Source organism: Silurus meridionalis, chromosome 8 (genome assembly GCF_014805685.1).
Source record: "Silurus meridionalis isolate SWU-2019-XX chromosome 8, ASM1480568v1, whole genome shotgun sequence".
Classification (NCBI taxonomy): domain Eukaryota; kingdom Metazoa; phylum Chordata; class Actinopteri; order Siluriformes; family Siluridae; genus Silurus; species Silurus meridionalis.
Genome location: NC_060891.1, coordinates 13,774,550 through 13,787,053, shown reverse-complemented (window position 1 = coordinate 13,787,053; position 12,504 = coordinate 13,774,550). Strand labels below are relative to the sequence as shown.

The 12,504-nt window shown below is 40.6% G+C and overlaps 2 protein-coding genes across 4 annotated transcripts in view; one reads left to right on the top strand and one right to left on the bottom strand.

Moving 5' to 3' along the window:
• atg2b (autophagy related 2B) overlaps nt 1–9,974 on the bottom strand; it is a 27,137-nt gene extending 17,163 nt beyond the window's left edge. The window contains 10 exon segments of the mRNA XM_046855137.1: nt 24–175; nt 261–434; nt 560–656; nt 1,414–1,593; nt 1,700–1,862; nt 2,985–3,087; nt 3,291–3,443; nt 3,542–3,704; nt 3,872–4,231; nt 9,856–9,974. Of these exon segments, the coding sequence (XP_046711093.1) occupies nt 24–175; nt 261–434; nt 560–656; nt 1,414–1,593; nt 1,700–1,862; nt 2,985–3,087; nt 3,291–3,443; nt 3,542–3,704; nt 3,872–4,033 (1,347 nt within the window). The 5' untranslated portion in view covers nt 4,034–4,231; nt 9,856–9,974.
• On the top strand, nt 5,301–12,504 carry LOC124389703 (gsk3b interacting protein). Of its 3 annotated transcripts, none has more exons than XM_046855143.1 (3): nt 5,301–5,634; nt 10,876–11,118; nt 11,198–12,504. In XM_046855143.1, the coding sequence occupies exons 2-3, from the start codon at nt 10,879–10,881 to the stop codon at nt 11,354–11,356; spliced, it is 399 nt and encodes a 132-aa protein (XP_046711099.1). In that variant the 5' UTR covers nt 5,301–5,634; nt 10,876–10,878; the 3' UTR covers nt 11,357–12,504. The 3 variants fall into 3 exon arrangements, with proteins under 3 accessions (XP_046711099.1, XP_046711098.1, XP_046711097.1); XM_046855142.1 differs by lacking the exon at nt 5,301–5,634 and adding an exon at nt 10,305–10,445; XM_046855141.1 differs by lacking the exon at nt 5,301–5,634 and adding an exon at nt 10,457–10,736.

Here is a 12,504-nt window from a genome sequence, read left to right as displayed (position 1 = left end):
GCCTTTTAAAACGGATGACTCACAGTTGCAGTGCCAGAGGTTGACTCCCCCAGAGAGGTGGAGTAGTTGCTGTTGAGAGACAAATCCAGATCTACAGTGGGTGGGTCTCCAAGAGGGGGCAGAGATGATAGACTGTGTGACATGTCCATGTCAGCCATGGAGAAAAATACATCTTCTGCTTGAATGATAGAAAAATACATAATATTTAAGATGCCAATATTTAATCTTAAGGTAGTGGATATGTTTAAGCAAGAATTTACCTCTGCTTGACATGGTTCTGGTGGTCTGGCTCTCAAACAAGTCTTGGTTCATCCCAGCAGTCATTGGCTCCTTTTTTAAGCAGCGGTTAAGCTCCATTTGTAGACGGTACTCATCTTCCTGCTGCATGGGACGACTTTTTCTGTCCTTAGCCAAGCCAGACCATTTCTGTGCTGCTACATAATACATACACAAAAGACATTCTATCAAAATGATTGAAAATATATAATAAAAGTAGGAAATTCTGATCTAACGCGATGTGTGTGTGCATTTATAAAATTCCCAATCCTTGAAGACATACCGGAGCAAGAGAATACTCCAAACATATCTAGTAGCAGGTGGACTTGCCGTGGTGACAGAAGCATGATTAATGAATCAATCTGTCCTTCAATGTCCAGCTGACAAAAGGGCAAATGTAATTATTAACAAAGCGGAATCTCTATGGCATTACATTTGCTGAACTACACAGTCACACCATATACACTACAGTATATGGTCAAATGCATGTGAACACATGAACATCACATCTCTATGTGCTCAGTTCCAAACCATCAGCATTTACAGGAAATCGGTCCTACCTTTGCTGTTAAAACAGTCTCCACTTTACTGAACACTTTTAATAAATTTTGGAGTACGGTGGGGAGGGTTTGCTCATTTAATCACTGAGGTTAGGCCTTAAGGGCTGATGCACATTCTGCTAGTCGGCATTCCAGTTCATCCCGAAGGTGTTTGGTGCAGCTGAGGTCAGAGCTCTGTGCAGGCACTTGAGTTCAAACCTTGACTTGAACTATGCTTTAAGAACAGGGGCTGTGATGCTGGGTTTGTACCTCTTTACAACAGGTTTATACCATCTTTATATTCAGAAATTTTAATACTACAGCATACAAGTGTGCGTACAACTTTGTGGCAACAGTTTTGGAAAGATTTAGAAAATCTGGGTTTGCTCATCAGGTGTCCACATACTTTTGTCCATACAGTGTTTATATTCCATATTGAAAAGATGCTATCACATTACAGATAATAGATTATTCTGAAGGAAGAGTGTCTGCACTATAAGATATTCTATACAGGTGTACACGAGTACTTAGGTAGACCAAGACATGTTTTTAAAGAGCAAATAAAATCAAAGTTAAATATTACTGTACAGTTCCAAACCTTGGCTCCAGGCATGGCTTCATTCTGCTTCAGAACCAGGGACAGCTCCAGTTTGCCACTAAGGCAGCCCACCTGCACAGGTTCAAAAGGTGTGCTGGCACATACAGGTTCTGTGAACTGTGGGTGAGGCTCACAAATAATTTTTGGATTCCAGCTTGGGGATAACTTAGGCTCAGTTTCCTGTAAATCCAACAAAGAAAGCAGATATATGAAGATATAAACAAGCCCAAAACCTTAATACATTCATAAATGTTTAAATGTATAATCACTGTTGAAATAAACTCACCGACTGAGTGGGGGACGATTTGACACTGGCACGAGAGATCTCTGAAAACTCATCCCAAAAAACATTTGCACCCTCCAATGTCAGGTTTTTGTGTGCAAATGTGGTGGGTTGATGAATGTTTACACTTGAGCCCTCTTCAGCAGTTTCATCACAGTAAACAATCCTAAGGATACCAAGAAACAAAAGGGTTTTTTTTTAATATACAACTATCGTTAGTTATAATGTTAAATGGATATTACGAAGAAGCATGCTAACCTTCAGAAAAGAAATTATTAAAAGCTACTCAGAGACGGACAATGTAGCTATAAATAATAAGGTGATATAATTACATTGATGCACTATATTTCCAAAAGTATTGGGTCACCTGGCCTTTCCTGGTATATGTGGTTCTTTTCCAAACTGTTACCACAAAGGTGGAGGCACTCAATTTTACAGGACATCTTTAGATGCACTAAAATTATATTTTGCATTCACTTGTACTTGGAAACACAAACCTGTTCCAGCATGGGAATGCCTCTGTGCACAAAGTAAGCTTTACATGCTTTGGAGAGTAAGATCTTGAGTGGCCTGCTATAGCGCTCTGATCTCATCCCTGCTGAACACCTTTAGGATGAATGTGAACGCTGACTGCACCCCAGGCTTCCTCACCTACATCAGTACCTGCCTTTCATAATACACTTGTGGCTGATGAACACAAATATCCATTGGCACACTCCAAAATCTAGTAGAACCTCTTCCCAGAAGAGTGGAGGGAATTCTAAGAGCAAATTGGTATGTAATATGGAATGCAATGCTTAAAAATCCCATACCATACTTATGACCAGGTGACCCAATACCCAGCTTCAATATTGAAGCATTATCTGACCAGTTGTATTCTTTGTCAATTTGCACAGCAGTTTGCTAAACTACCTGGCACTTTGCATGCTTGATCATCGATTACTTATTAAACCACAGCTTTTTATTTGAACGCTCAAATCAGATTGTTCAGAAGATGTGGATTTTCTTATAACAGAATGCCCCAGGCAGTAGCTCCGACTGTACATGAACGCTAATTTTAACAATATTTTAACAAATATTTTAAATAAAAGACACTCAATTAATTTATACAGTGCATTAAACATCATTTGGGAGGGTTTTAGCTTTTCATATGAGCTATTTCTAACACCAATTGATTAATTAAACGTCAGGTTAATAGCAGGTGTTTCTACAAAATGGATAAGCGACAAGACTTTTGTCAGGGACTGTATATCATTGTGTGTATTTTATGCTGTTACCAAAAATGTACCTTTTGATTCTGATTTCAAGGGCGATTCCTGTTTTGGAATTTTCTGGAACATGTTCAATCTTGAGGACTGTATCCAAAAATGTGACCTTGACTCTTCTCAAAACTAAAGAACCAAAAATTAACATGTTAACTCACTCAACAGCCGGCAACTTAAAAAGCTGCAGCGCCACCTGCCATCTTGTTTATTATTTACACATTAATCTCAGTGATGCAAGATAATATATAATCAGATCTACACATTCTACAAAACATAAAAGCATGATATTACACATAATATATTAGATACTTTGTAGCAGAATTCAATACCTGTCTCTATTGTCTCAGCAAACTTTTCGAGACCTTCTAGAGGTTGGAAACTCTCTCCCAGATCATCAGTCAGTCTCTGACTCAGGCATTCCTTCGCCAGCTGCATACTGCTTGTCATAAAGCTAGACCAGTACATGGGCTCTGTTCCAGATGCTACACACAGATAAAAATGAAGATTATAATGTGAAACAAACAAACACCAAAGCTTACGTTACCCTGCCTAAAAAAATATATGTACATTTGTCACTTACCAATGCGTGGTCTTGGCCTGAACACCATTTCCAAGCCTTTGACTACCAGAGCACAGTTGTCTTGGAGCAATGAGGACCATGGTACAGTGAGGGAAATGGCCTGGATGAAGCCCTCAGTCACTTCAAATGGAGCATCCACAGATTCAAGAATCTCATTCAGTGACTGCAGGAATGCCACACAAGGTCATGAGTCATACTAGTTTATTTTGTATGTGATCATACACATAAACACTGCTGCACATATAACCTCCTGGTAAAAGCTACAGCATGATAGAACCTAGTGGTGATACACACCTCCTATCACACACACACACACACACACACACTTACCCATTTGTCCAGTGGCACTTGTGCAAGTGAACCTTTGCCTTGATAGAGGTCCACACTAAGCTGGTCCAAACTCAGCTTTTCTTGGAGAAAATTGCCCAGGTACCGATGCAGAAGATATCTGCAAGCCCGCTTTTTAATAGACTCTGAAAAAGGCCACGGCATTGTGTCTGCTTTGTGAATTCAGCCGAGGACAGCCTAAGAAAACCTTATGCTAGGATGGTGTTTTCATAGAGGAGACGCACGGATATTGATTTTAAGAATGCTGTGTGAGTGATCATTCTGTAGACTGTAATGTCCAATCGCTTTTGTGGTTTAACGTTGTCCTTCAGAATGAGGCGAAGTGGCATGACAGTCCCAACCCTAGTGGCGAAAAAATTCAAAGGGTAAAAATACAGCACCTAGACAATGACCACAAAGAAATGTTTAAAAAATAAATAATACGTTTCAGCTTTCAGAATTTCATAAAAATTCACATAAAACTGAACAGCAAAAATATAAATATATAGGAATGTGGTGCCTTCGGCCAACCAATAGAAACCCGAGCACCAAGCAGAAATACTGAGTAAGTGTGAACAAATCAGTTCCCCAGGAGGGAAATAAAATACACCTCCTACTGACAATCAATGAAAGTTTTTTGTTTAGTGAAAATAAGCTGGAGAACAATGCACGCAACTCAAAATATATTTCTTGAAAATAAAGCCACAAGTCAGACTCTTTCTGACCATATCACAGGGCAACACTCTTATCCAAAAAGCTTTTGTCTATGTCTGACATGTCAAACTCAAAGCCCGGGGGTCACTTCCAGCCCACGGTTCCACCACTGTGAGGAAGGGGAGGGGGGAACTCAACTGTTTCTAAATGCATGTTTGCGTTTTTTTTTTCTACTTACACAATTATTTTAGTTATACATACATATATTTTTTTATATATTAGAGAATACATATAATAGAGTGCGATTTTTAAAATATTTTTATGGGGGCAACCCTCGGATGGGGGGGGACATGTCCCCTCCGTCCCCCCCGGGATTTACGCCCATGCCTGCTTATAATATCATATCTCTATTAAAACGGGGAAAGTTTGACTCTGTGGACACTGCTGACAATGTCTCATTTCCATCTCCAGGCTGCTCGAACGCTCTGCATGTTTGGCATGTATGTGAGCAACTTTTCTGTTTTGAAGATGATGCACACCTTCACTCCATTAGAGCACAGCATCTAATCCCAAACATTAATAAACTAACAGACAGGAAAGTCCTGCTCAGGCAAATGTGCGTGTCTGAGAATAAAAATGTCTGGCTTTTACTTACTGCTTTATTTCCAAACTTAATTCTGCATCCTGTCTGTCATGTTGTTTATTAGCTGTTGACCGTGTTTGACCCTCTACTTACTCGGATCTCTCTCCTGTGACACAGCTTCCGGTGTTTGACTTGTTTGCCGCGAGTTCCGTGTTTGTATTTCCGTTGGCGTTTTCAAACTTAACATTAATTTTTTTTCCTCCTTTATTAATCCCGAACAATTGTTTTTGTCTTCCTGACTTGTGCCTGTAGCTCGTTAACCGACTACCACTAGTGTAGATTACACACTTTATCTTAACTCTATTCGCTATTATAAGCACTATGTCGGTTGTGCACAGGTGAGGACTCGGTGGAGTTTGAGCTGGAGGCTGTGGAGAAACAGATCCGCGACCTAAATGCAAAGCATGCCCAGCTATGAGAGCGGAAAGCGGCGCTGGAAACATCCCGGGCGGACGCTCACTAGTCCCAGGTAAATTCTCGGGTTGAACCCAACGCTCCAAGCACCTCAACTCCGCGTGTTTCCCTGCACAGGCCCAGCGCAAAATTAAACCAAATGATTATATGGGTCTAAACGAGTCTACACTGTCAGAATATGCTTATAAACATGAGCCCCGTCAGACTGGTCGTGGGGGTGGTGTAGCTACCATTTATAGTGCCCTTCTTAATGTTAGTCAGATATTAGGATTCAGGTTTAAATCATTTGAAGTGCTCGTTCTTAAAGTTGTACTTTCAGACATACATAGAAAACCCCTACTTTCTCTCCCTCTGGCCACCGTGTACAGACCCCCAGGGCCCTGCAATGATTTTCTCCAAGAGTTTGCTCGTTTTCTTTCAGATCTCTTGATCAATTTTGATAAAGTGCTGCTTGTAGGACATTTTAATATTCTTGTAGATGATGCAAATGATGCCCTAGGACTATCATTTGTGGACTTAATAAACTCTTTTGGGGTTAAACAAAACGTCACCAGACCGACTCATCATTTTAATCACACACACTAGACCTAATAATATCCCACGGAGCAGACGTCACTGATATAGATATTTTACCTCAGAGTGATGACCTTACAGACCATTATCTCATACTGTACACACTACAGGTAGAGCAGATTAGCCGTGTTTCACCACGTTATCAACTTGGTAGGACTATTGTTCTGTTCAGGCCACTAAGGACAGATTCATAAATAACCTGCCTGATTTATCTCAATTTCTCACTAAACCCCTAAATGCTAACAATCTTGATCAAATGTCTAACAACATAGACACTATCCTCACTAGCACATCAGACATCGTTGCCCACACCTGTTTAAAAAAAAGGTTAGAGAGAAAACACCTGCACCATGGTATGATAGTCATACTCATGCCCTCAAGAGAACAGCCCGTAATCTGGAAAGAAAATGGAGGAAAACTAAATTGGAGGTATTTCGAATTGTGTATAAAGACAGTATGCTCAGCTACAGACAGGCGCTAAATGCTGCTAGATCTGAGCAAACTCATAGAAAACAACAAAAACAATCCCAGGTTCCTATTCAGTACAGTAGCTAAATGTACAACAAATCAGGTATCTGAAAAACGTATTCCATCACAGTTTAGTAGTGAGGACTTTCTTCACTGAATTCACTGTCTGATCTCATTCCAACTAAACTACTGAAAGAAGTGTTACATACAGCTGGTGAAGCTCTTCTGAATATTAACTCCTCACTATCTTTAGAAGTGAGGAGTTAATAATAAGGTCTTAAGGTTTCTCATTAAGAAACCTAATTTAGATCCAAACACACTAACAAATTACAGACCTATTTCAAATCTCCTATTTATGTCTAAGATTTTAGAAAAGATTGTGTCTGCCTAGTTCTGTTCCTACTTACAAGAGAACAATATCTTTGAAAAGTTTCAGTCGGGTTTTAGGCCCCATCATAGCACAAAAACTGCTCTAGTTAAAATCACTTATGACCTGTTTTTAGCTTCAGACCGAGGCTACATCTCTCTGTTAGTTTTGCTAGATCTAAGTTCTGCATTTGACACTATAGATCATGATCTCCTAAATCGCTTGCGAAATTACATCAGCATTCAGGGACAGGCATTGTAGACTTAAATGGAGAGCTATCCAGGGTAGTGCAAGTAAATTATGGGGTGCCACAAGGTTCAGTTCTAGAACCCCGGCTTTTCACAATATAAATGCTTTCCTTGGGAAATATTATTAGAAGGCATGGGATTAGCTTCCACTGTTATGCTCATGATACCCAACTATATGATATAGCTCAATTGGCTTGGATAACCGAGTGTGTCAAAGAATTAAAAGATTTGATGACTGATAACTTTCTGTTATTCAATTTTGATAAGACAGATCTTGCTTATCGGCCAAAAAACCAGTACACAGAAGCTCCAGGATTTCAACCTGGATCTAGAAGGATGTACTTTAACTAATAGTTTCTAAGCTAAATATTTCTAAGCTAAAAAACATGTCTGTATCTGATGCAGAGAAGCTCGTCCACACATTCATGACCTCCAGACTGGACTATTGTAATGCATTACTAGGTGGTTGTTCTGCATCATTAATAAACAACCTACAGTTAGTCCACAATGCAGCAGCCGGAGTTCTCACAAGGTCGAGAAAATGACCATATAACCCCAATCTGATCATCCCTACACTGGCTACCTGTAAAGTTTCGAATCGACTACAAACTACTGCTACTTATTTACAAAACACTAAATGGTTTGGCTCCCATGTATCTATCCAGTCTTCTAACACGCTACAATCTGTCTCGCTTCTTCAGATCTCAAAACTCCAGACTTCTAGTAATTCCTAGGATAGCAAAGTCCACTAAAGGCGGTAGATCATTCTCACATTTAGCTCCTAAACTTTGAAATAGTCTACCTGACAGTGTTCGAGGCTCAGACACACTCTCCCAGTTTAAGTGCAAATAAAAAAATTTTCTTTTAAGCAAAGCCTACACATAACACACATCACATCATAACCCTGTGCTCCAGTACATCTGATCACATGCACATTATCAACATGTACTGTTAATATCATTAACTCCATTGCTTCTCTTTCTCTACCCATCCTGAGGTTGCTCCAACCCCAGTCACATCCCACCTTATAAAGATTATGGACCTTTAAAGAAGTAGATGTTGACCCCACAAACATCCCGAACCATCTAGAGACCTACCAGCGCCATTTGGATTCCACCTTATGTGGAGTTTGGACATTGGACCTCTTTGATTGTTTAAAGGCTCTGGCATGGAGAAGCTGGTGTTGGATCTGTGATGATCACAAATGTTGAGCTATTTTATGAGTTGCTCAGTAGCTCCTAGTTTTATAGCCACAAATGACTGTAAAAGACTGTAGAAAGAACATTACTCAATCTTACAGTCCAGTGCTCATGTTAGTTCTCACTCTCCAGTGTTCTGTAGTGTTTAAAAATTTATGGTCACACTCTTGATGTCACCCAAATGAGGATGGGTTCCTCTTTTGAGTCTGGTTCCTCTCAAGGTTTCTTCCTCATTACATCTAAGGGAGTTTTTCCTTGCCACAGTCATAGTGGCTGCTCATCAGGGATAAATACACATCGTTCTCCTTAACTGTTAAATTAAAGGCATGCATCAGTGCAGTCTGTACAAATAAGTGCACATTTCAAAACAACATGTATCGGACATGCTGCGTTAAATATGTCAGCGCTATACAAGGCTGAGCTCAGACCGGGTTTAGTCGAACACATTCAGATTCTCTGCTCCAGTGTAGCTTACTCGCCACTGTGCTTATAGGCTTGTTGGGAGTCCGAAAAACCAAGATTTCAATGAACGCTATTGCAAGATTTTGTTCTTCGCTCGTTCCATAGTCTTCATGATAAAAGGTAGTATCAAAACGTTTCGAGACAAACTCTTGATTACAAGAAAGTACTTTATTTATCTACGTTTAAACACTATCACCTTCAAAATAGTCCAGTCCACACGTGTACAGAATAGCACCGGTTGCACAGTGCCCATGTACACAGGACAATGTCTTTTGCCACAATGACTTCTGAAGTTAGGTGCTCCCTGTGACTGTGCGTGCAGCTGTCAGTGTGCTACAAAACTAGTCTCGAAACTTTGACACCACCTAGTGGTGTTTTGAGGTTTTATCTCTAACATCGTTCAAAAATATATCTATTAATTTCTTCATCATTTGCTTGGGTGTCTTTGGGAGGAAATGATTAACCTAAAAAACGGTAAATAAGAAAAAAAGCTAAATACAATAATAGCAATAAAAAAAATGTCCGGTCCAGAGTCCTTAACACCAGAAGCAGCCACCGGCGTGTGCGCACCTTCCCAGCACATGACAGGTAGCAGACCTGCTAACAGGCTAAGCTACACTAAGACATGCCTTTCTTTTATTCATGCCGACAAAATATTAAGCATTTAGAAAATACTCGAATGCTTCCTCTAATACCTTCCAGATCTCCACCAGTCTGTTTTTCCCCCCAAGTGCACAAGACAGTTGGCGCACTTGCCAATCTGAGCTTCCAGGCTAGCAGCTTTAGAGAAGCTAACAGTACAAACTAAAATCCTCCTGCACAAAGATCAAACTGCTCTGCTCCACTGTTACTGTGTGCACATAAACACCCGGAGTTAGCCTGATACCTGGCCATGGAGCACACACACCCATACAAGTGGTCTAAAGCCAGACACCAGCATCCATCACTTACTCACTCACCTTGTGTGTGGATGAAGCTAATGGTGTTTACAAACACTCTGGTGACTGTGCACTCTTCACTACCGCACGCTCACTACACACTCAAACGGCCCGGGTGTGTTCGCACTACACCAATCTGCGCAGCAAAAATGTACCGTCTCCCTAATTCACTTTATTTTGTGCTTAGATGCTCAGATAGACGAATATCTGCTGCATTTTAGGTAGAAAATAAATTGAAATGATAAACAGTCATAAAAAACCGCGAAAAAATGGTACAATTTGGTCTGCACCTAGTATTTATATGTTCTTGGTTGCTGGAAATTTGAGAACAAGAGCGTTACCTCTGAGTTTAGAAGTGTACACTGTGAAACAGGGTTAGTGTGCACATAAACACCCTGTAAATATTATACCCAATATAAATTATAATATATTTTCTTTCTTGTTTTCTCGTGATCACGTCTGAATCGCCTCATGACCTCGACATAAACTTTTTTTTTAAGTGTTGAAAACACGCTTCAGGGAAAAATTGTACGCAATAGTTGTTGGTCCTAAACACATCCTTATTTGCCGGCATGAGCCGGAAGTGCACAGGTGAACTGCCCCCGGAGGAGGTCTGTAGCTAACATCATTGTAACTCTTTAAACACATTTTCAGTCGCATGAACCCTTACCGTAAACTCTATTATTGTACCTGCAGTGTGTATTATATTGCAGAGTGTGAGACGTGTGGTCGTTTAATCGCACTGATTAGCTCTACTAGTGCTAGCTAGCCAGTGTTAGCTAATTCCGTTGGTAGTCATTAGCCAGCTGCATGATGTTTGCATGGTTGTCGGGGTAATTTTGTTTGTTTGTCTGTTTGTCAAGCACACTACGTCACTACGATCATCTGACTTATGTCCTGTTGTAAGTAGGTGTATTGAGGTTGTCGGTGCGCTGGTTCATGTGAATTAGCGAACTAGCATACTCTATTACGTCATTGTTTCCGGTTGCCTTTGATTCGATCAGAGACTCGCAGTACAGTAACAGTCGCTGGTGTGTTTAGGGGATGGAGGTGGACTATCAGCCTGAGGATCTGCCCATGTCCTCATATGATGAGCGCAGTATTGAGCACGGTGTGAAAGACATGCGGCTGGAGGCTGAAGCCATAGTCAGCGACGTCCATTTTGCAGTGAGCAACATGTTCGTGTCCAAAACTCTCACCAACGGCCTGGATCTGGCTTTCATCAACGTGGAGACCAGAGAAGGGAAGCGCTACTGCTTAGAGCTCAGTGAAGCAGGACTCAGGGTGAGTACAAAACCACTCCTGGCTTCTTTGCCATGTTTTGAACACCTCACTGATTCCTCTCTCAATGCCCTCCCTGCAGGTAGTGGGACACACCTTTGACCAGGTGGATGCAGGCCTAAGCACTCAGTATCATGAGACTGTTTACTCGCTCCTGGACTCTCTCAGCCCGGGTTACAGAGAAGCCTTCGGAAACGCCCTGCTCCAGCGACTCGAGAGGCTCAAACAAAACGGACAGTGACAAGATCAGGCAGGACCCAGGAGTTGCTTCTTCGCAAACTTGTGGTTATGCTGAAGTTCTGTGCAACGAGTCAGTATAAAGCATCCGTGGCAAACATCCAAACCAGAAAATACTCACCAGCTTCTTTTTAGTTCTGCCCTCGATTTTATAAAAAGACTTCTCGCTCAGATTCTTGTCAGCTTCACAGTTTGTGGCAACGTTTTTATTGTGGTATTATAGTAATGGCAAAAACAGAGTGCGCTGTACAGTTTGGCGGAAGAGTCAACAAAATAATGAAAAATACTTTTGCACATGATCAACGAATAACAAAATGTATCACTTGGTCAGTCAATAATGTGACTAGAAACAAAAACGCCAGCTTTGGGGCCGTTTTACCATTTAAAGCTTTACTATTTTGATGAAACTGGACCTGCTGCTTGTGTTTTTTTTATAAAACCGAATGATTTCTATGATGCCTTATTGTGATGGTCTGAAACGTTCTGTCCAACTTGCTTCCAATATACTTTGAGTTTGGACACGAGACTCATCCTGTGCGTCTGTTTTCCTTTCTCTTTGCAGTATTCGCTTTAAACAATGGATTTTCTTTGGGCTTTATTTGTTGCTTGCCATCATTTGGGGTATATTGGAAAAGGTATTGCTTTGTGCAAACACGGAATATCTTACTTTGTGCTATTTAATTAAAGGAAAGTCTTTTAGCGCTAAAAGACATATTGAAGATAAAAGGTCTACTTGAATGTGAGTTGAACACAATGTCCTGTCTGTTTTGCAGAAATTCACAGCAAACGAAGCAGGAGTCATTTTACATGGCATTTGAATGGTTACTTAAAAGTAGGGAGCAGTTCTTTAGTTTTTCCATTCATAGAGTGAAGGAACAGCACCGTGTTGCTACGAGGCCATCAGCCGAAGAATTTTCCTCATGTTTGTATGAGCATGTTGAAATCCAAACCAGTTTTTAGTAGATTTAGGCTTTCATGTCACTGCTTTGTGGAAATAAGGCCCATCAGGATTGCACTAAATCAGAACCTCAAACACAATGAAGTGTGGAATGTTGGGAGTTTATTATAAAATACAAAAGACCTCCCTTAAAAATAATGTGTCCAAGGACTGGACTGGCAGAAATGATTTAATAAAAGCACACATTACTTTGA

What these genes read in the sequence shown, in the direction of transcription:
- LOC124389703 (XM_046855141.1), top strand. Translation starts at nt 10,656, where the DNA reads ATGGTTGTCGGGGTAATTTTGTTTGTTTGTCTGTTTGTCAAGCACACT. An exon ending in CATCTGACTTATGTCCTGTT is followed by an intron (nt 10,737 to 10,875) that starts GTAAGTAGGTGT and finishes TGGTGTGTTTAG; the next exon opens with GGGATGGAGGTGGACTATCA. An exon ending in TCAGTGAAGCAGGACTCAGG is followed by an intron (nt 11,119 to 11,197) that starts GTGAGTACAAAA and finishes CCCTCCCTGCAG; the next exon opens with GTAGTGGGACACACCTTTGA.